Source organism: Diutina rugosa, assembly GCF_008704595.1.
Source record: "Diutina rugosa strain CBS 613 chromosome Unknown scaffold24_size174625, whole genome shotgun sequence".
NCBI classification, from domain to species: Eukaryota; Fungi; Ascomycota; class Pichiomycetes; order Serinales; family Debaryomycetaceae; genus Diutina; species Diutina rugosa.
In genome coordinates, this window is record NW_022995086.1 from 24,009 (window position 1) to 44,791 (window position 20,783).

Below are 20,783 nucleotides of genomic sequence, written 5' to 3' on the forward strand. Positions count from 1 at the left end.
AAGTGGGGAAGGAAGCCACCACCACAGTACAGCGAAAAGCGACAATGGAGCTACATGGTAGCGCCGTCATTTATGGTAGCGCCGCGCTAACGTCTAAGGCTTCGTAATATTATCTATACCATCTACGCTTCTTCAGCGGCGGCGTCTTCTTCTTGTTCTTCTTCGTCGTCGTCGTCACCCCCCTTGGCTTCCAACTCGGCGATTCTCGCCTTGGCCTTCTCGACGTTGATCTTAGTCTGTTCCTCTTGCTTGTCTTCTAAGGCGGTCAACGTTTCTTGCAACACCTTGATGGTGTCGGCGACCAGCTCCTCCGAGGTGGGGAAGGGGATCAGCAACACCAGCAACTCGGTGATGACGTCGGGGTCGACGGTGAAGTTCTTGTTCTTCTTCAGCTTCAGCTTGCCCTTCTTCAGCTTCAGCGAGGGGACAAACTCTTCTTGTTCCTTTTTCACCACCACCACGTCAGCGGGCATTTCCACGGTACGCACCGAGGTCTGGGTGACGAACGACCCGTTGATGCCCAAGGGGTCCTTCTTCGCCGGCTTCACGTACAGCGGGTCAAAGTACAGCAACAAGTTGTGGATGGAGTTGATCTCGGTGGTGAACGCCGGGGTCAGCGCTTCGGCGAGCTCTCTCTCGGCCCTGGCCTTGAGCTTGGCTTGCTTTTCGGCAGCAATGCGGTCCTTGTCTTCTTCTTCCCGGCGCTTGATCTCGTCGGCCATCGCCGCCTTGAACTTCTTCATTTCGTCGTCAAACTCGCCTCTCACCTTGCGGATAGCATCGTACTTGGCGTCCTTTTCCTTCTTGAGGGCGCCGCGCTTGTCGTACAACGCGTTACGCTTGGTTAAAGTGCCCTTGTTGTCCTGATCGATCTGCTTAAGCTCGGCGTCGACCTTGTCAAATTGAGCGTTCAACTCCTTGTTTTGCACCTGCAGCAACTTCTGCTTGAGGTCGGCGATCTTTTCCTTGTCGGCGTCGATCAACGCCTGGATCTTTTCGATGCCGCCAAAGTCCTTACGCAATTTGCGCAACAGCAGCATTTCCTTGACGTAGCGGCGCTCGTCGGCGAGCTTCAAGTTGCCGGCGTCGACGAGCGAGTCCAAGTAGTTGACTCTGGCGTCGATTTCGGCGACGTTCTTGAACTGGTTCTTCAGCGTTTGCGCCTGGATTTCGGCGATGCGCTTCTTGATCTGGGTGTCGATCTGCTTGATCTCGTCGTTGATCTTGTTGCGCTGCTGCTTGACGGTGCCTTGCTTGCTGATCAACAGTTTGATCTCCTTGCGCAATTCCTGCTGGCGGTCCTTGACCTTCTGGTCGATCTGGAGCTTGTTGATCTGGGCGGTCAATTCGGCGGTCTGCGCGTCCAACTGCTTGATCTCGTCGCGGAGCTGGGCCACCTGAGCCTTCATCGCCGAGTCATCGGGACGCTTGATGAACTTTCTCGGCCGGGGGGCGGGCAGCGCTGATTTTTCCGACATGGTATTGGTGGTCGCTGGTAAAATTTTCAGTCAAAGTCGCGCTGGCACATTTCGCTGAAAATTCGTCGACCACGGGAAGTGACGAGAGAAGAGGTCTAATGAGAGATGGATGACTATTTTATCAATAAATTTATAGAGTAGTTGCTATTTTCATTGAATTCTTAAAAGTCATTGTTTACCCGTTGGATTGATGCGGAGATTATCGTCGGTGTTTGTGAGGGACAAAAACACACGCATGCGCCACTCACGTAATATTGGCCCGGTGCGAGGAAATTATCAAGAATCATGTGGGCTCAATAAGAGAATATAATCTTAGCGACTGTTTGAGACTTTAATGCTCAAATTGAATAATAAGCAGGTGGAGGTTACAATCTATGACCATTTCGGTTTTATCTGAAAGTTAACGGCTGGCTTTCGCAATTTAAAGCCGTAAGAGGACGAAGGTTAGCTTTCTGCTTGATTTAGAGTACTGCTGGAGAAGTGGTCCTAATGGCGCTCTTGATGGCACTGATTGTTAAACTAATAGCACAAGTGAAAAACAATGGCAAAACAATGTCACTACCAAGAATGAACACCATGACTTCATATGTCCACAATTGGTCAATTTGGTTAACGGATTACACTCTACATCAAATAAAAGTTCCGTTAAAAATGTATTATTGTCTTACAAGTTGAAGATTTGCTTCAAGTCCTTGATGGTGTCCTCGGGGCAGGTGACGGCGTGGCCGACGGTGCGGGGGTCGTTGTAGATTTCGTAGTCGTTGCCGCCCTTGTAGGTCTTGTCGCCAAAGAAGTGGATAGTGTCAAAGTCCTTTTCCACGTATTGCAAGCAGTAGGTCTTGTCCCAGCCGGTAGGGAACACGTCAAACGAGATCTGGCCACCAATGGAGTATGTCAAGCCGAAGTCGGGGAATTCCTTTTGCAACGCCTTCACCATGGTTTCGCGGATGTTGTGTTGCTTGTCGTAAGCTTCGTAGTCATTACGTTCCTTGGTAGAAGCGTTTCTACCCACGGGGGACACGTTGATCATCCCGTTTCTGAATTCAATGAAAGTACCACGACGGAAGGGCAAGTCCAAGTCGGAGAGGTAGCGCAAGATGAACTTGGCCAACCGGTTGTACTTGTCTTCGCCCAACCAGCCGATGAACAGCTGCAGCGCCAACTTCTGCCCGTGCTTGTAGGCGGTCAACCCGTTTTCCGAGAAGCAGTAGTCAAATTCTTGCAAGATGTTGGGCCCCAATTGTTCGACTTGCTTCTCGAAGTCGGAGCCACCGACGAAACCAATGGCGCACTTCTTCTTCACCTCGGCGAGGGTCTTCTTCATCTCGTCGGAGACGGTCAACCGGGCGGGGGTCAACGTCCCGTCGACGTCGAAAAGGCAAAGAGTTCTCGGCTGTTCCCGGTCAGCAAACGACATGATATAACTGGTGGTTTGTTTGGTGTCAATGTCAACAAGTGGCCAAAAAGAAAATTTCCTCGGGGTCGCGGTGCCCCGACCCTACGCGACGCGACACGACACGTGGAACTTACGTCGACCAGGTGGAGGGTACAGCTCGAGGCTCGGAGTTCCCGGAGTTTTGGGTGAACCAACGAAAGAAACATTTACTAACAAGGGTATCAAACGTGGCTAAGATTCAAAAAAGATTGGCATGTGAATGAGGATATCTATTTAGTCCGAACGCTGTGGTCTTGAGATCAGGTACTGCGACTACTACTAAACATACAACTACTGTTGATGTAAGAAGTAAACCTGATGCGTTGAATTTCGAATACTCGTGGAGATATTGAAATCGCAGGAAGGTGAAATCAGTAGGTCTATTTCGTATTCCGCTCGATGACTTTTAGTGACGAATTTGCAGCCGCGCCTACGCTATGCGTGGCTGCGCACAATGCAGGCAATTGCACCCTGATAGGCACACCCCTCTCCAAACCCACCACCGACGACGTTGGATTCACTAACAGCGTAAATCACATCAAATCGGGGACGGATACTGTTAGTTGGCATGGAACTAGTATTTTTAATCCAGTCTCATATCGATAACCGTAATTTATGGTCCTTAACAACATCAGTGCAGCAGTCGATATAGCCCGAACTATAAATGTTTTAGTACCATCAATGTTGGATTGACTAGATTGTCGCCTTAAAGGTATAATTCAGGCACCCATGAAGCCGGTATTTGATTTACTGGGCACATGTCCTTCGATAATGCTCATTTTGGTAAGTGAATGGCAGGGCATCCCTCATAACCGAGCATTGTCTAGTTTGAAAAGAGCGGAATTACCAAGATACCCGATTTTTCTCCTCTGTAGTTGCTTCTAGGGGTTGTTAGTCTGACTAATCATGGTGGTGCCACCATTCGTGATGGTGCTTACTAATGCTCATTTTCGCTCACTTCGAGCGACGGGTGTCAAGCAAAAACCACGAGAAAACATGATTGGAGGCAACAAATGGATAATATTATAGGTTATGTATGGTGTTACAGTAGTCAAGATTGCTTATGTCACTTTTGGTAGACTAAATTTGAGCTGGTTGATGTGTTTTCACGAGGTAGATTTTGTCACGTGCATTAGGGTTAGCGCCCTGAGTCACCACCATCGCACTGTCGCGGCGGAAAACTAAGCAAAAATTTTACCACCAACCCAGTAACCATGCCTCGTCGTCCCGCCCGTTGTTACAGATACTGCAAGAACAAGCCCTACCCTAAGTCGCGGTACAACAGAGCCGTCCCCGACGCCAAGATCAGAATCTACGACTTGGGTCGTAAGAAGGCTTCGGTCGACGACTTCCCCTTGTGCATCCACTTGGTTTCGAACGAACTCGAACAATTGTCGTCGGAAGCTCTTGAAGCCGCCCGTATTTGCGCCAACAAGTACATCACCAAGGTGTCGGGTCGTGACTCGTTCCACTTGAGAATCAGAGTCCACCCCTTCCACGTGTTGAGAATCAACAAGATGTTGTCGTGTGCCGGTGCCGATAGATTGCAACAAGGTATGAGAGGTGCCTGGGGTAAGCCCCACGGTTTGGCTGCCAGAGTTTCCATCGGCCAAATCATCATGTCGTGCAGAACCAAGGACTCGAACAAGGACGTCGTTATCGAAGGTTTGAGAAGAGCCCGTTACAAGTTCCCCGGTCAACAAAAGATCATCATCTCGAAGAAGTGGGGTTTCACTCCTTTGGACAGAGAAGAATACATCGCCAAGAAGCAAAACGGTGAAGTCAAGGACGACGGTGCTTACGTCAAGTTCATGTCGAAGAAGGGTAACCTCGAACAAAACCTCAGAGCCTTCCCCGACTACCAACACCAAGTCTAAATACTATGATCTAATACATGGGTAACATTAATCAGCAATAGCATTCAACGTAGACAACCACCAATAGCCCCGCCATGATGTTCTCTGGTAAGAATGATGGAGCATCAGCGCGGCTTATCAAGTAAAACTCCGCCGCTCCTTTGGCTTTGGTAGTTGTCAATGTATCACTGAGTTTTAACGTTAAAATAAAAGATTAGCACTCGTCCAGCTGGATTAGGGTGATAATTATTCTGGTGAAGAAGTGCCCTCAGATCAGGCCCTGATGAACGTTCAGGCGTAACAATTGTGACTGTTCTCCACTCGCCGATATCGATGGTGAAGGTACGAACGAGAAGCTCATGCTGCGAAAGTCGAAAATCAGTATCGTAGTGGTAAAAAGAGAGAGCATCGCAATAGCTATTGAAAGGACGACATGATAATTCGTGTAAAATTCAAATGCTCAAAATGAAGTCTCCTAGACTAAGAATATTGCAGGACAAGTCGCCCTGTACGGCAACGATGGGTGAAATTGAGACAAACTCCTTATCACCCAATAGAAAGTACATTCATCGGGAAATGGAGTTAGGAGATTATAAACGGAGTTACAAGACGTATGGATGAGGAACCGGAACATTTGCTGAATAGTCACTCGTAGGAATGGGATCAGATATTCATGTCAAAGAGATCACTGCTTTCAAAAATGATCAATAAGCCTCAATTAACAGAGGTATCACCATACCCCATCCAGATCAAAGGTAGGCAAGCGATTTCCTTAAACACAATGCATCTCGGCCGTTCACTTTGAAACAACAGCCCCGCTCCATCAGCAAATGAAATACCAATATCGTGAATAAAGTAACTATCATGCATGAAAAGGCCTTGCCATCCCTTCGAGCTTTGAAACACCCAAGAATTTCAGCCCGAACTTGGCTGAAACTCATGAGTGATGACATGGGGGCGGCTTCACTATAAAAGGCTTCCTTTAGCCGGGAAATAGCATCATCAAAATGGTGATTGCCTCACCTCGAGCAGTTAGCCAACTCAATGAATATATCCCGACGCATGAAGTTATGCGATTCGACTACCGTTGACAGTTTTCATTCTAGTGAGGCTTTGACGGCACAACACAATGGGTTTTAAGGGCACGGCATGGCAGATACATGGACTTTGAAGGCAAGGCACATTAATCTTTGACGCCAAAGTAATGGGTTTAAAGGTCACGGCATAATGAGCCTATGAGCTCTAGTGGCACGATGCAGCATATACATGGGTTTTGAGGGCACAGCACAACTGATCAACGGGTTCTGAGGGCACGGTGCAATTGATAAACGGTTTCTGAGGGTACGGTACAATTGATTCTGAGGGCAAAATATAATGGGTTCTGAGGGCAAAATATAATAGGTTCTGAGGGCAGAGCACAATTGTTCTACGTGGATTCTGGGGGTAGGGGCAAACAAGCGAGCAAGAAGAGACTTAAACTTGAGCTTCATGGCTACCCTATCTACTTTAAGATACTTCCCAAATGCAACTAGCACTATAGGTGCTCGATATTGCGTACTCATGGCCTGTGTCGAGTCGTAACTTATCCCCAGCGAGTCTCGATGCATGCGCCGTGGTTTTGATAACATCGCTACGTGCATGAGCCCAGCGGGTGGCATGGGAAGACTACTTTAGCAAGATGAAGCAGTCATATCAGGAGAAATGCGGTGACCATATTGTGCATTGAGTGCCGAATGCGTTAATAAGATTTTACGTATTTTAAATTGTGAATCAGACCAGGCTATTCGACGTCAGCACATTGTGTAGTCAGCGGTGTCTAGGGAACTACATTCATATCTTGTTCACGTTGTTCATTAAGTTCATGCTATAGACGATTAAAGGTTGTTCTTGCAACAGGGCTTGGCTTCGACAGTCTTGCTGTCGTACAACTTCAGCTTGTTGAACAGCTGGGTCAGCTGGGGCAAGTCCAACGCGGGGTTCTTGTCGAACATGTTGAACGGGCACAAGTTGATGTTGTGCACTTCCACCGGCATCACGGGGAAGTCCTCCACCCGGGGGATGTGGGTGAACCCGAGGGTGGCCCACACCACCACGTCGTCGTTGCGGACGTTTTCGTCACGCTTGGCCCACACACCCACACCCGAGTCGGCCTGCAGCTGGTTGGTGAACTCACCGGCAGCGTACAACTCGTTGTCGTGGTACTTGGTCACCCACAATTGCTGAGTGGCAAATTGAGCCCGCTTGGCGTTGAACGAGTCGGGGTCGGCAAGCAACATCTGTCTCGCCGGCATTTCCACTCTGAACCCAACGGGACCCTTGGACACGGGGTTGACGACGTTTTCGTTGATGATCTTGTACGTGCGGTGTTCCAACGGCGCTTGTTCGACGTAGCCAGGCTTTTCGACGATATTGCGTTGCTCAACAAAGCCAATGCCGTAAGGGTTAAGCACGGGGTCACGAGGCATCTTAACAGTGTCGTCGTAGACAACAGTGTTCATGTGACCGTCGACGGCGGGGTCGAAACGGAACAGCAAGATGTGCTGGTGGTAGGCGGCCATGACGTTAGGACCAACGACAGTACCCCAGGGGACGGTGACGTTCTCGTCAATGGGCATCGTCAGCAAGATCCCGGTGGCTCTGGTCTCGACGTTAATCAGACCGTCGTTGGCAAACTTGAAGTTGATCACGTACTCGTAGTTAGCAACGGTGGCGATCGTTTGCACCACGAATTCTCTCTTACGAGCAATGACGGCGTTGTTGGTACGGTAGTTGACGTGCTTGTACAAAATACCGTCGTCTTGTTCGTGCAAGCACACGGTGTTGGGGATGACAAAAGGCTCCCCGTTGCCGTGGATGCCCATGCCGTCCAAGTAAGAGATCGTCCCCAAGCAATCGCAGCCAAGAGCCAAACTGTTGGCGAAAGAGCCGAAACCACAGTCACCCAAATCAAACGCTTGCTTACGGTGGTAGGGCTTTCTGGGGTCACCGTAGGGCACCGTCATTTCCGAAAGCGACATCCGGTAGAAGCACAGTCTCCCCTTGAACGAGACGTCGTAGATGGCAAACCCTTCACGGCAGTTGGTCAGCACTCTGAATCTCCAGCCTTGCCATTCGATCAACTCGCCCTTGACGGTGTACAGAGGACCTTCGGGTTGGTCAATGTACAACGGCTTCACCACCCGGGTTTGTTCGACACCGTTAATACCGGGGTAGTATTCGACAGCGGGCACCTGTTGCCACGGTTGAGTGGGGACAGTCTTTTCGTCGTAGCCACCGGGCAAGTAGTCCATTCTTTCGAACTTTTTCGTGAACATTTCAAATACGGGGGAGAATTTGAGGGGTAACGAGTAGTGGTTCGATTCGGAGTGGCCGTTGGCAGCAGCCACGTACATGAAGAATTGCAAAAGCGGTCTCTTTTCGTTAGGGTCGTCGGTAGCATAAATCCAGGGGTCGGTTCTCACCGCGTAACCCTGAGGCAACTTAAGCTTAGCGATCTCTTCCTGGACTCTGGGGTGCTTGAGGCAGAACTCTTCCATTTCCACCATGTCGTCGGGCAAGATGGGGCCGACCACCCCCTTGGGCAATTCTTGCTTGGTGATAACGTGGCCCATGGTCACGTTGACCAACGCCTTGTTGAACGTGGACCCTTTAGTCCAGTAGTACAAGTAGAGCACTCTGGGGATTTCAGGAACGGGCAAACCCGAGTGTTCGGCATCCAAGTAGCGGATCATGTCCTTCTTGGGCGGGTCTAACCGGTCAATTTGCACAAAGTGGACGTCGTCCAGCGCCGGGTGGGCGTCTTTAACCGCCTTAGAAGCGGCTCTGATCTCGTAGTCCTTGACCGAGTCAAACGGGTGGAGTGCCATTGGATGATGTGTGATGGTCGATGAGAGGAAAATGAAATGGGGATGCTGGTGGCTTTATACGAGGGCTCGGGGATGCTAAGCGGCATAACCGGTGTCTGCGTATCGGCGGCTGTGTGCCGGATACGTGGGGTGAGCGATGGCGGCTGTTAGGGGAGATAAGATAACCAGGCTGACACGGAGGGCACGGACGGGACCCGGACATTTATTGGGTGTCGTGGGAGGTGGATATAAGGGTGGTTTCGGTGGTGAAAAAAATAGGGATGGTGTGATTGACGGTTTATTCCCACAAGATGGTGGTGATAGAGACAGATTTTCGATCGATGCGGGATCGACTTACCACATTAGGTAGGTGGACCCCGGGATCGACCTACCGAATGCGGACGCCACTATGTATACCGTTAGTCAACAGTTACTGCTAAATAATTCCGCGCCCCTCAGAGCGCATCGCGAATGCCTATTTCATCGCAGTGCCCTCTCTCACAAACTCTCACAAAAAAAAGAAAGAGACCCTGGACACACAGGATAACAGTCGATGGCCACAAATCTGATCCATCTCGAAAATGATCTAGAGACTATACGATCTCATCCCAGTAAATCACATGACATCCGTCAAAAAAAAAAAAAAAAAAAAAACGATTCGTCCTCNGTGACCCCACTACCGCTAACACTGACTTTCGTGACTACACTACCCCCGTGCTCCTCTTTAGTTGTCTATGGCACACACCCCGTACCAATTTACTTAAATCAGTGTTTAAAGTGCGTGCGGGTGAGGGGCCCACAAATAATGGCTACCCACGGTAAGCCGCGGCTCGCCACGCACCTCGGGCCCCCGCTAACTCATGAATATAATGCATACCTAAATTTACATGGGGTAAACAGCGTCCAACTTTAAATTTTAGGCCGAGGTTAGTGGTAAACCGTTAGCAGGGTGACAGACGGGATTCCGGGGGGGGTGGCTAGTACCGCCAGTTCCCGTGTGCGTGATGATGGTTCGGAGCGCTCCCCTCCTTTCTGTTGGGTCGCCACGAGCAATGCTCTGGCCCAGTTTACTATGGGAAAAGCGGGCCTCCCGGGGTCACGTGCGCACCCAAAACGCTCCCCGCGACTGTTATTGAGTGCGAAAAATCTCCAAGGTGAGGGGGTTTATCGAACCACTTATCTGATTCAACAACTTTCCACCATTGCCCTTTTCCTGATACCCCGGTCTCCGTTTGCATGGCTGTCAACGTCAAGAAGATCCAAAAGAACCCCCAGTTGTGGCTCGCCGCCGCCTGTGTCTCCGCCTTGATCGCAGTGGGCTACAAGGTGTACGATGCTTACGCCACCCAACAACAACTCCAGGCCAGTGAAGGCGACACTGCCACCCCGGGCAAATTGAAGCGCCAGTACACCAATAAGCTGATTGCCCTCACGCTCTCCCATCTGATCCTCAACCTGCAGTTGCCGTTGCTGGAGATCTTGCACAACCTGGAAAATGTCACCTTCATCTTGCCGCCGAATTTGGACGAGGACGACGTCAACTACAACATCCAGAAGCTGACGGCGACGCTTCCGGAAGAAGTGAGAAACAACTACAAGTTGCTCAAGTGCCAGAACATCCAGGGGTACTTCACGGTGTTGAAGAATTTAAAGCCCGACATGTTGTTGATGTGTCAGGACGACTTGGGCTTGAGCACCCACAGCATCCCCAAGGACCTCAACCGGTTCATCAAGCAGATTGTGTTTGTCGACCAGAACAATGACGACATCTCGACGAAGGTGGCGCCGTTATTTGTGCATTAATGAAGAATTTTATTTATAGGGCGTATAGTTAATCGATGAGATCATGACTGGAAGGACAGGTCCCCCAGCCATACATATATATAACACGACTCGATCATTTGCCAATTACCAGCCGATCTTCAGCAACCGCGCCTTGTCGTCAATAGTACCGATGGCAATGCCCCCCATCAAGTCGCCCAAGTCCGTCAGCACTTCGGCAAGCTTAAGCGGGTCGTTGTAGTGGGTGGTGGCGTCGACGATCGCCTTGGCCAACTTGGCGGGGTTCGACAGCTTGAAAATACCGGAGCCAACAAACACACCGTCACAGCCTAATTGCATCAAAAGCGCGGCGTCGGCGGGAGTGGCAACACCGCCAGCAGCAAAGTTGACCACGGGCAATTTACCGGCGGCCAACACTTGTTTCAAGAGGTCGACGGGCACTCTCAATTCGGCGGCGACTCTTTGGTAGTCGGCGTCGGTGTGGCAGTTGTCGCGGTAGTGGGCGATTTCATCCTTAATCACGGTAATGTGTTTCACCGCTTCTGAAACGTCACCGGTTCCGGCTTCGCCCTTAGTGCGGATCATCGCCGCCCCTTCATTAATCCGTCTCAAAGCTTCGCCCAAGTCCTTAGCGCCACACACAAACGGCACCGAGAAGTCCTTCTTGGTGATGTGCTTTTGCTTATCAGCAGGAGTCAAAACCTCCAGTTCGTCGATATAGTCGATGGAGAGCGCCTGTAAGATTTGCGCCTCGACGGTGTGGCCGATCCGCACCTTAGCCATGACGGGGATCAGCACAGCTTCCTGGATCCCCTTGATCATCTTCGGGTCCAGCATCCGGCACACCTGGCCCAGTTTTCTCATATCGGCGGGGATCTTTTCAAGCGCCATCACCGCACAGGCGCCGGCGGCCTCGGCGATCTTCGCCTGTTCCGGGGTGACCACGTCCATGATCACCCCGCCCTTGAGCATCTGGGCCAACCCGGCGTTGACTTTGAACTGTGATTCCGACATGTGTTTGTGATGGGGTGAAAAATTCCTGGGTTTTTTGGTGGGGGAGCACGGGAGGGGCTTATATAGCGGGTGGGCTTAGGTGAGAAATTTATGACTCGTTTTCTCGGTGGCGGCGCTCCCACCTCCACAAAACAATGGCGGCCCTGTATGCGGCGCCGGTGAAATATTGGAGCGCAGTATATGTGCCGCTAGTTCCGGAGTCAAAAATCTGTCACCCACTTTACACCTAGAAGCACCGACAGATAAAGAGTACTCGCCTTGCACACACCCCTCATCTCTTTACTGACTGACTGACTCATGACCTCGGACCGCCAGCTTCGCGTCGGGGTGCTTGCGCTACAAGGAGCTTTCCGAGAACACCTCGAATACTTGGCCCAGGCGGTGGCCGCCGCCCCGTTCCCGGGGATCCAGTGGCACTTCTGCGAGGTGAAAACACCGGCGGAGCTCGAACGGTGCGACGGGCTAGTCATCCCCGGCGGCGAGCTGACGGCGATGCTGCTCATTGCCCAGCGCACGGGGATGGTCGAGCCGTTGCGGGACTACTGCACCACCCACCCGGTGTGGGGGACGTGTGCCGGGCTCATCTTGCTTGCCACCACCATTGTTGACGGTAAGCCCGATCAGGTGGCGCTTGGCGCGCTTGACGTCGAGGTGAGGCGCAACGCGTTTGGCCGCCAGCTCGATCTGTTCACGGCGCCAGTGGCCTTCCCCTGGTTGAAAGGTGAACCGTTTGAAACAGTGTTTATCCGGGCGCCAGTGGTGACTAAAGTGGAGCCAGGGGTAGAGGTGTTGTCGACGGTGGAGCGTGGCGACGGTAGTAAAGTGGTGGTGGCGGTGCGTCAGCGCCGGGTGCTTGGTACCAGTTTCCACCCGGAGCTCGCCGGCGATTACCGCTTCCACCGGTGGTTTCTTAGCGAGTTTGTCGTGGGTGACTCGGCATCGCCCGCATCAGCATAGGTGAATACACGACCGCATTAAGTGGCTTTTTGTGACCCGAAATGGGGTAGAATTTTTCACTGGCCTTTAGCCGCCAAATACCGCTAGCACCCCGACCGCGGATCAAATTGTATGCGCTAATGAGTCACTCACGTGAGTCATCACGTGAGTCATTGGCATCAAAACCTTGATTCGACTCGGCCAACCGACTCAATTTTGACTCTTTCAGTTACCATTGTCTATTACTATGCCCGCAGTGCTAACAGCGCCAACGCAATCAAGCTGGCGTCCTCTATCCGTGCCCCGCGGGGCACCTCGAGCCGCGAGTCAAACATCTGGGCCACCGAGTCAATCCCCGCCAAGTTGGCGGCATCGGCAGTAAACGCCCGGGCGTAGTCTCGGTAGTTGCCTAACAACACAAGCACATCGCCTTTAGCCGCCCCCGCCAGGAATTGAGGCAAATGGCGGTAATTATCCTCGCCCTCACCTTTTTGGAAATAATCGTCGCAGTTAACAAATACCGACCCCAGATACCCCTCGGGAACCAGCAGCTCAGTAAACACCTGACTAAGCTTCAGACACACTCGAGTATAGTAGCCAAAACTCAGTTTGTTACCCACCACTCCGTAGGCAGTCTCGGGAGCCACCACTTTGCGGTTCTTCATATCGACAGTGACGCGGCTATGGACGGGGATTTCCCGCAGTTCATCGAGCTCGACCGGTTCGTCTAAGCCAACATTGACGTATTTGGTGACGGAAATCTTATGTTTAGCCTTCTCTTTCTTACCCTTCTTGGTCACTTCAGGAGTATGTTTAGCGATGGCAATACCTTCTCGGAAGTGACGATTAACGTCGTTATTGGCCATAAACGGTAACAGCGTAAGCTTAGGAAGCTTATCAGCATACTTAAACTTATTAGTGACTTCGGGAAAGGCACTATTAGCGAATACCAGCTTTATAAGGTAAGGGGGAGTGACGAAATATTGTAAGAGCCCCGCGGCCACCACTGCTTCATTCATCGTCTTAGGAGCTTCGGTAGTGGCGTCATCGTCTTCGTCAAACGTCTTTTTACCACCCACTACTTGCTCAGTAATTTCGGGGACTTCCAACACCACGATCTCGCCCACTTGGTACAACGTAGCTGCCCGCGCTATCTCGTTGATGATGGCGGTCTGCTGCTGGAGGTTGGCGGCGTTTTTACCACTGATCACTGTCAGCGGGATACATAATGATATTCTGAGCTTGGGCAGTGTCTTGGTCGGTTTCTTTGTCGGCAACGCCTCGGCGTCGTCTGCCTTCCGCTTCGCCATCGGGTATATATATATATATATAGTGCGATGAGATGCGATGCGATATGGCAGGACCAACACCTCCGCCCATAGCCGCAGGCGGCGAGAAATAAAGTGATACAGGAGAATGTAGAGTTGAGTTTAGGTATCGAGTGTTTATTGATTTCAACTTTTAGAGCTATACTCACTTGGCTATAGTTAATGAGACCATCGACGAATGCTAATGTTATAACATTATGAAGCGTGATGTCCAATTTTGAATTAACTGCTTCAATGTCCCTTCAACCGATATTGACATTATTTGTTTGGTTCATCTTTGAAAGTTTAGTCAATCTACTCATTTTGTAAATATTCATGGAAACCTCAAACATCCTCTATATACCCTCCGTCACCATGAGTTCGATTCCCAGGGTTACTTACCAGCCATAAGATCAAATTGTCACCATTTCAATAGCAACGTAACTCACGTCTAAGCTTAATCGCCTCCACCTTACACTTGTCCCTACAGTCTATAAATACATTTCTGCCCATCACTGTCGTGAGGTGTTACCTGCTGTACCCGATAAGCGAGCGCCTAGTTCATGTGAATATCCAGGCAGACGCGTTTATCGACAGGGTGGCAACATCGTCGCAAACTGGCAGCCAAATATAGCATATACGTCACAGCGTAAACACAAAGGGGTGGGGCCCCCGGCAAATGACCTCCCTCCTAAGCGTCACCGCTTGCGCCGACGCCGAACCCCCACTGGCTCTAGGGAATGCGGTAGGCACACGAACCTTTCCCAAACAAACCCCGAACCGCTTCGTCTACGCTTCCTTCGTTAACGCGCTTCAAAACTGGCAAGTTCACTATGTTTTCTTATCTACCAATCATTTGACGTCAGGGTCGACGTCGGCTCGGCTCGTATACGGGGGATCACCCCTGGCTAACCTCACTTAGCCGTGGAGACGTCAACATATCTACGGCACCGCAGACCCTATTTATGCCGGTATATAGGGGCTAGTATGCGGGGCTCATAACTGCTACGGCGCCTAAAATTAGCTCTATGGTTCGCGATTTTGTTAGCAAACGCGCTCCCTAATTTTTTTTTTTTTTTTGGTCCTCCCGCCCCCCCCCNACCACCCCACAATCCACGCCACTCACTACTACTGCCCACAAATGACTCACGCCACCTCTCCCAATCAACTGATCGCCACTACAATCACCTTTCAATCATTCAACACACTCTTGACAAGCTTCTCTGGTCCCTTTCTCTGCTTGGGTACCTCGCCATACTCTGCCACTGGCCTCACCCGCTAGCCTCATATCACCGCCCTCACCCACAAAAAAAAAAAGCTACACGTCCTCCCCTCACCCCCCCTCGAGGACGGTCGCGCGCGCACAAAAATTTCTGGCTAGCCAACACACACGTTTAGGTTCTGGATCACCTTCGCGTGTTGTCAACTGCGTGGTTATTCCTATACACCGTTTCGGCGCTGAGCCCTCCCGACGTTTTCGCCCCAGCCGTTTATTCCCCACTTATTTGTGGCTCATTATCCTCTCCTCGTGTCGGAACCCCGCCTCCTTCTGCTTACTGGCGTGTCGTTAGCCCTCCCCCAAAGTCCGTGACCACGTCGACCCAGGCTTCCGCTCCCACTCCATGCTTCAACTCCCCCCGGGGGTGGCCGTCAGCGATCAGCAACCGGCACCCGCCCGCAACCACTCGCCGATGCCTGACCACCACCACCAGCGCCAGCTGCCCCAGCCCCTGCCGATGCTGCTGCTGCTGGGCCTGCTGTTCCACTTCCAACACGCTCGCTCACACTCGCAGACTCATGCTCTCTCGCCGCTGCTGCGCCAGCTGGCCCTGCCAGGGCTGTTCCAGCCGATCCGCCACGACCGACCGCCGCTGCTGTGGACTCAGCTCATCCCGCCAATGCCGAACCCGTCGCCGCTGGCACCACCGGCAGCAAACCCTCCCATGGACGAGTTCGACTTTGGCACCACGCCGCTGCCGCCGCCAACGCGAGCCCTGCACCGCCATCTGATGGCGATCCTGCCGATAGCGCCTACCATATCTGCCACCGATGATCCTCTCGCTCCTAGTGAAGCTCACACCCGCAAACCCGTGAGCCAACCCTACGGATTCCAGTTTTACACCACCCCCGCCGATCGCGGTCCCGCCGGTCCTCGTCCACCGCAGGCAGCTGCTGCCCCACCACCGACGGCACGTCCGCGCCAGCATCTGAACCCTAACCCGAAAATTCACATCCACAAACCGACGCTGTCGCTGCTGGTACCCACCACCTCGTCCACCACCACCACCACCAATAACACTCAGTCAAGTTGGCTGGAACGACTGACACCGGGACCCGACGTCTCTGCTGCAAGCAGCAGCGACACGCTGCGAGACCTTCTGAGAGAGGCAACCAAAGACTCCACGCCACGACCGCGAGCGCCGCCGCTTGTCCAGCAAACATCCCTGAGCGTGATCCCTCAGTTGCTCCCTCCCACACAGACCACCACCGCTCCCTCAGCTCCTAACAATACTCTCTCCACCAACACCACCAACAACCCCTCTCGGCGACGCCTGGTGCGCAAAAAGTCGCGGAAAGTGTGTCATGCGTGTAAAGGAGAGATCACCGGCCAGTTTGTGCGTGCGCTTAACCTCCCCTTCCACGTCGACTGCTTTTGCTGCCATCAGTGTAACAAGCCGTGTCTGGCTAAGTTTTTCCCTTACGAGCTTAGCCCCGGCGATGAGCTGCTGCTCGTAGCTCTCTGTGAGTACGATTACTTCAAGCGGCTTGACCTCATTTGCTTCACCTGCAATAAGGCGTTACGAGGACCGTACATCACCGCGTTGGGCAACAAGTACCACCTTGAACACTTCAAATGTGCAGTATGCCACAAAGTGTTCGAGGCGGATGAACTGTACTACGAGCATGACAATAACATCTATTGTCACTTCCACTACCTGCGTCAATTTGCCGCGAAGTGTGAAGGCTGTCATCTGAGCATCGTCAAGCAATTCGTCGAGTTATACCGTGGTGGCCGCAACCAACAGTGGCATCCTGAGTGTTACATGGTGCACAAGTTCTGGAACGTGCTGATTGAAACCGATCAGGTAGGGCTCAAGCAGAAGTACGGCATTCTTCACCCTCAACAGGTGCTTAATGACCTTAAACAGGGTAACGCTGGTGATGATGACCCCAAGCTTCTTTATGCCATCGAGCTGCAAATTGAAATTGTGGTGATGCAATGTTGGCTCACGCTTTCAGGGTACGAAGAGGCTACTGCTGCCAATATCCTGGACATGTTACTCAATGCTCATATCTCTAATCAGGCTCAAGGAATCTTGGCTACCGGTAAGCTTATCCTCAATGTGGAGATTTTGTTCAAGGCAATGGACCGCGTACTTGCGCTTCAGCAACTGGAACGGGTGCAACAGACCATCGAGCCTCCGCTGGATCTGGAAGATGATCATGTGCCATTCCAACAACTTCGCAAGGAACCAAGAAACATTCTGGGTAAGATTATGAGCTACTTAGCTATTCTCCGCAAATCGGTGCACATTTCGCAACTGGGGACGCTTCTGACCGAGCTTCTACTGGTGATCACCGGCTGTGCTCACTACCTCAAGTTGCTTATCCGTACTGGTTTATACAACGCCCTCGCCGTTAACCGCATGCTTGGCCTGACCGAGGCCATCGATGCGTTCCTCGGGGTGATGCGGAGCCATGAACAGTTGTCCGATGACGTCGGCGATCGAGTCAATCTGCCAGTTGATGATTCCAAGCTCAGCTTTATCGCCCAGAAGCTCGCGGTACCTCCTAATCTGACCGACGCGTGTACACTGTGCCAGAAGCTGATTGAGAAGCTGTGTATTCGTCACCGTGAGCACAATAAGCGTTGGCACCCACAATGTTTCAATTGTGGCAACTGCCATCGACCTATCCCTTCTCTGGAATATGCTCAGGCCGGCTATGACACTGCCGCCCTGGTAGCCCTTTGCCGCAACTGTGTTGAAGAACATACCGGTGGGTTTGATCGTGTCACCGATCTTGAACAATTGGTGTATTTGCTTAAAATTGCCCTCGCCCGTCTGAGAGCAGCGATGAAGGTCAACTTTGGCGGCATCGCTGCTGAACAACAGCGCGTGTTGCGACAATTGCTGGTTCTGAAGCATGGTGACGAAGCCGTTGAAGGCTACACCAAGACGCTCGATGATGTTACTCGACTTCGCGCCCGCCGTCAATCGCATAAGCTTTCGGGTCTGATCAAGCAAAACGCTCGGAGATCTGTGATTGTGGAGGCTCCCGAGGCCGACAAAGCCAAACGTGATCAAGATGACGAACTTCTGGTGTCGGAGTTGGGCCAGCGCAAGGTGCTGCAGACGCTGTTGCTTCTGTACAACGCGCTTACCCCTGAAGATGACCAATTCAATTTGAAGGGTAAGCCCGTACTCAAAATCCGCGAAGAAGAAGGTACTCATCAAGCTCACTTGGATCGCACTACCGATATGCTTAAAAACGAAAAACTGTTGACGTTGGACGATATCCCTCGTATCGTCGCCGCGGAACAAGCTCGTGAACAACGGCCTAATGCCTACAAGCATCACAATTCGTTATACCAGCGCCTGAAGCCGCTCAAGCCAGTGAGAGCTCATCTGGGTAAAGACCAAATCAACCCGACGCTGCATCTCAACGAGATCTTGGGCCAAGAACTGGAACCTGCAGTGCCTGAAGCTCCCGTGACCAAGAAGCGCACCTACTACTCTGAGTTGCTGAAAGAGGAACACTGGGTGATGCGCCATATTGCCATCGAAGCTTTTTGCCATCTGTTTGGCACTCTGCGTGACGAATTGTTGCCAATCATCCAAACCAAGAAGCCGCAAACTTTCTGGGAAAAGTTGAGATTTGGCGCTGAGAAGACCCCTAAAGATCAGGGAGTGTTTGCCGTTGAACTTGTTGACCTCACTAAAAAGTACGGCACCGATCTGGACTTGGGGGTAGGGCCATGCAAGCTTCGCATCCCCATCTTCGTTGACGACGTTATCCTGGCGTTGAAGCAAAAGGACATGCTGGTAGAAGGTATCTTCCGGCTTAACGGTAACATCAAGAAGTTGCGGGAATTGACCGATGCCATCAACAAGCTGCCCGATCGCCTGCCGGATTTCGCCAATCAAAGCGCGGTCCAGTTGGCGGCATTGATGAAGAAATGGTTGCGTGAATTGCCTAACCCATTACTCACATTCGGTCTTTACGACTTGTGGATCTTATCGCAGCATCAGAAGAGTGCAGGATTACGCAAGCGAGTGCTTCAATTATGCTATTGTATGTTACCGCGGAGTCACCGTAACCTTGTGGAAGTGCTTTTGTACTTCTTTTCTTGGGTGGCGCTGTTTGCCGAGATTGACGAAGAAACTGGGCTGAAGATGGACATCCACAACTTGGCCACCGTGATCGCTCCTAATGTGCTTTTCGCTAAACCAGCGGCGGGTCTGCTGCCCGAGGACGGCATTCACGTACGTGGCGAAGGGTTCTTTTATGCGATTGAGGTGCTTAACCAGATGATTGAGCAACACGAAGAGTTGCTGATGGTCCCCCATGACTTGATGACGTTTTACGAGAAGTGTGGCTTTGATAAAACTGAGACCTTATCGACGAAGGAGATTTGTGCTCGTATAGACAAGACGCTAAAAGAGCATCCTAAACCGTTTGAGCGTACCGTTCTGTTGTTGGCACAAGAGGACGATAGCTATGACGAATTCCCCGAGGTTCGTCTGAACTATGTGCTTAGGGGTAATACCCAGCGCGTGGAACAGAGCGCCGAGGGTCAAATGTATTAATAGCAACGACTAATGACATAGATCACTTGTAGACTCAAAGAGAGAAAGACGCAATAGATCCTTGGATCCCCTGTTAATAGAAGTTGGAAGATGAGTTGCAAAAAAGTGATTCTGCCCGGGCTCGATCCGGGGACCTCATGCGTGTGAAGCATGCGTCATAACCAACTAGACTACAGAACCATTTCTGATTTTGATGTATGAAGTGCGATCTTGACTTAGGTCCAATACCTCTATGCAGGGCATTTACCCCGAAAGTGACGACAAACGAGGATTTGGTCTGATATCTGTTTGACAGGTAACTGGGCAAGGACGCACGTCACTATAATTATGTTAGAACGTGAACAGGCATTAAAGACGAGGCGTTCCCACGCCTCGGCTTGGGTATGCTAAGTTTCAGAGTTACGGTTGTCCAAATTGGCTCGTGGGTAATCCTAAAGTAGACCGTAACTTCGTAAGTACTTAAACTCGGCGGGACGTTGGAATTGGAACCAAGCTAAGCAAGTTATCAACAGCTGGATATTGACATGTCTTAAGTCGGTTCTGATCTCGATATCCCGCCTTTCTTTTTTGCCGGATTTTTACGAGAACACAGTGAATCTTCTGGAATTATACAACAGATTTGTGCAGATTGGTAGAATACTAAGAATGGCAGATTATTTATTACCATCGGAATTTGCCCGGTATCTCTTATGATGGACCTACATATTTTCCATAGGTTAGTATAGATGCATATAGCCTTATAGTATTTGATTTTGACGGAGATCCATTGAGTATTGGCAATAATTTGTGAAAAAGCCACAACTCGCAATAACTACTGCCCATTTTGGAGTGAGATTAAATTTGGGAGAGATCAGATCATTCAAATGACTTTTACTGTGAAGGACCTGACTTGATGATGACGCTGGCGGTCATTCGAATGAAAACTGATCTCGGAGATGTTGCTCGATCTCTCGGAGATTACCGATTATTTCAAGACAATCACGTAAATGAATGCATGTTTGCAAGCTGAATCTGCTGATGACTATTAATTGATGATGATGCAGTAAGAATTGATCAGCAACAGTTGCACTATGAGTAATGCCGTAACCATTAGTGGGCTACTCATCGCACAACCAAACATACAACTGAACACGAGTTGAGTTAGAGACGTTGGAAGAATAGGTGAAGTGTTATGCTTCTTGAGCAAACTGTCTCCGGTATCGATTTGATGGCTAATTGAAAATTTTGGAGCAAGAAATTTTTATGAAAACTCTACGCAAACGTGGAGATGAGAGAGTGGATGAAATTAAAAGATTGACGAACGGTTTAAACCGAGTAACA

General features: G+C 51.0%; 9 protein-coding genes across 9 annotated transcripts; 4 read left to right on the top strand and 5 right to left on the bottom strand. All coding sequences in view use genetic code 12, as the record gives it.

Annotated features, from left to right (window-relative positions):
* Window positions 1-122: 122 nt before the first annotated feature.
* On the bottom strand, window positions 123-1,478 carry BFR1 (Bfr1p; the record flags this gene model as incomplete). The annotated part of the gene is made up of 1 exon (XM_034153644.1): window positions 123-1,478. One exon carries the CDS (start codon window positions 1,476-1,478, stop codon window positions 123-125), a length of 1,356 nt encoding a protein of 451 aa, XP_034014011.1.
* A 664-nt stretch (window positions 1,479-2,142) lies between these two features.
* PMM1 (phosphomannomutase) lies at window positions 2,143-2,895 on the bottom strand (the record flags this gene model as incomplete). The annotated part of the gene is made up of 1 exon (XM_034153645.1): window positions 2,143-2,895. One exon carries the CDS (start codon window positions 2,893-2,895, stop codon window positions 2,143-2,145), a length of 753 nt encoding a protein of 250 aa, XP_034014012.1.
* Window positions 2,896-4,127: 1,232 nt separating this feature from the next.
* On the top strand, window positions 4,128-4,790 carry RPL10 (60S ribosomal protein uL16; the record flags this gene model as incomplete). Its single annotated transcript, XM_034153646.1, has 1 exon — window positions 4,128-4,790. One exon carries the CDS (start codon window positions 4,128-4,130, stop codon window positions 4,788-4,790), a length of 663 nt encoding a protein of 220 aa, XP_034014013.1.
* Window positions 4,791-6,643: 1,853 nt separating this feature from the next.
* On the bottom strand, window positions 6,644-8,635 carry AMO2 (Amo2p; the record flags this gene model as incomplete). Its single annotated transcript, XM_034153647.1, has 1 exon — window positions 6,644-8,635. The coding sequence occupies one exon, from the start codon at window positions 8,633-8,635 to the stop codon at window positions 6,644-6,646; it is 1,992 nt and encodes a 663-aa protein (XP_034014014.1).
* Window positions 8,636-9,850: 1,215 nt separating this feature from the next.
* Window positions 9,851-10,417, top strand: PEX22 (Pex22p; the record flags this gene model as incomplete). Its single annotated transcript, XM_034153648.1, has 1 exon — window positions 9,851-10,417. The coding sequence occupies one exon, from the start codon at window positions 9,851-9,853 to the stop codon at window positions 10,415-10,417; it is 567 nt and encodes a 188-aa protein (XP_034014015.1).
* A 105-nt stretch (window positions 10,418-10,522) lies between these two features.
* SNZ1 (pyridoxine biosynthesis protein) lies at window positions 10,523-11,410 on the bottom strand (the record flags this gene model as incomplete). Its single annotated transcript, XM_034153649.1, has 1 exon — window positions 10,523-11,410. One exon carries the CDS (start codon window positions 11,408-11,410, stop codon window positions 10,523-10,525), a length of 888 nt encoding a protein of 295 aa, XP_034014016.1.
* A 297-nt stretch (window positions 11,411-11,707) lies between these two features.
* SNO1 (putative pyridoxal 5'-phosphate synthase) lies at window positions 11,708-12,367 on the top strand (the record flags this gene model as incomplete). The annotated part of the gene is made up of 1 exon (XM_034153650.1): window positions 11,708-12,367. The coding sequence occupies one exon, from the start codon at window positions 11,708-11,710 to the stop codon at window positions 12,365-12,367; it is 660 nt and encodes a 219-aa protein (XP_034014017.1).
* Window positions 12,368-12,591: 224 nt separating this feature from the next.
* Window positions 12,592-13,656, bottom strand: DIURU_001140 (putative methyltransferase; the record flags this gene model as incomplete). Its single annotated transcript, XM_034153652.1, has 1 exon — window positions 12,592-13,656. The coding sequence occupies one exon, from the start codon at window positions 13,654-13,656 to the stop codon at window positions 12,592-12,594; it is 1,065 nt and encodes a 354-aa protein (XP_034014018.1).
* A 1,895-nt stretch (window positions 13,657-15,551) lies between these two features.
* On the top strand, window positions 15,552-19,463 carry LRG1 (Lrg1p; the record flags this gene model as incomplete). Its single annotated transcript, XM_034153653.1, has 1 exon — window positions 15,552-19,463. One exon carries the CDS (start codon window positions 15,552-15,554, stop codon window positions 19,461-19,463), a length of 3,912 nt encoding a protein of 1,303 aa, XP_034014019.1.
* Between the last annotated feature and the right edge of the window lie 1,320 nt (window positions 19,464-20,783).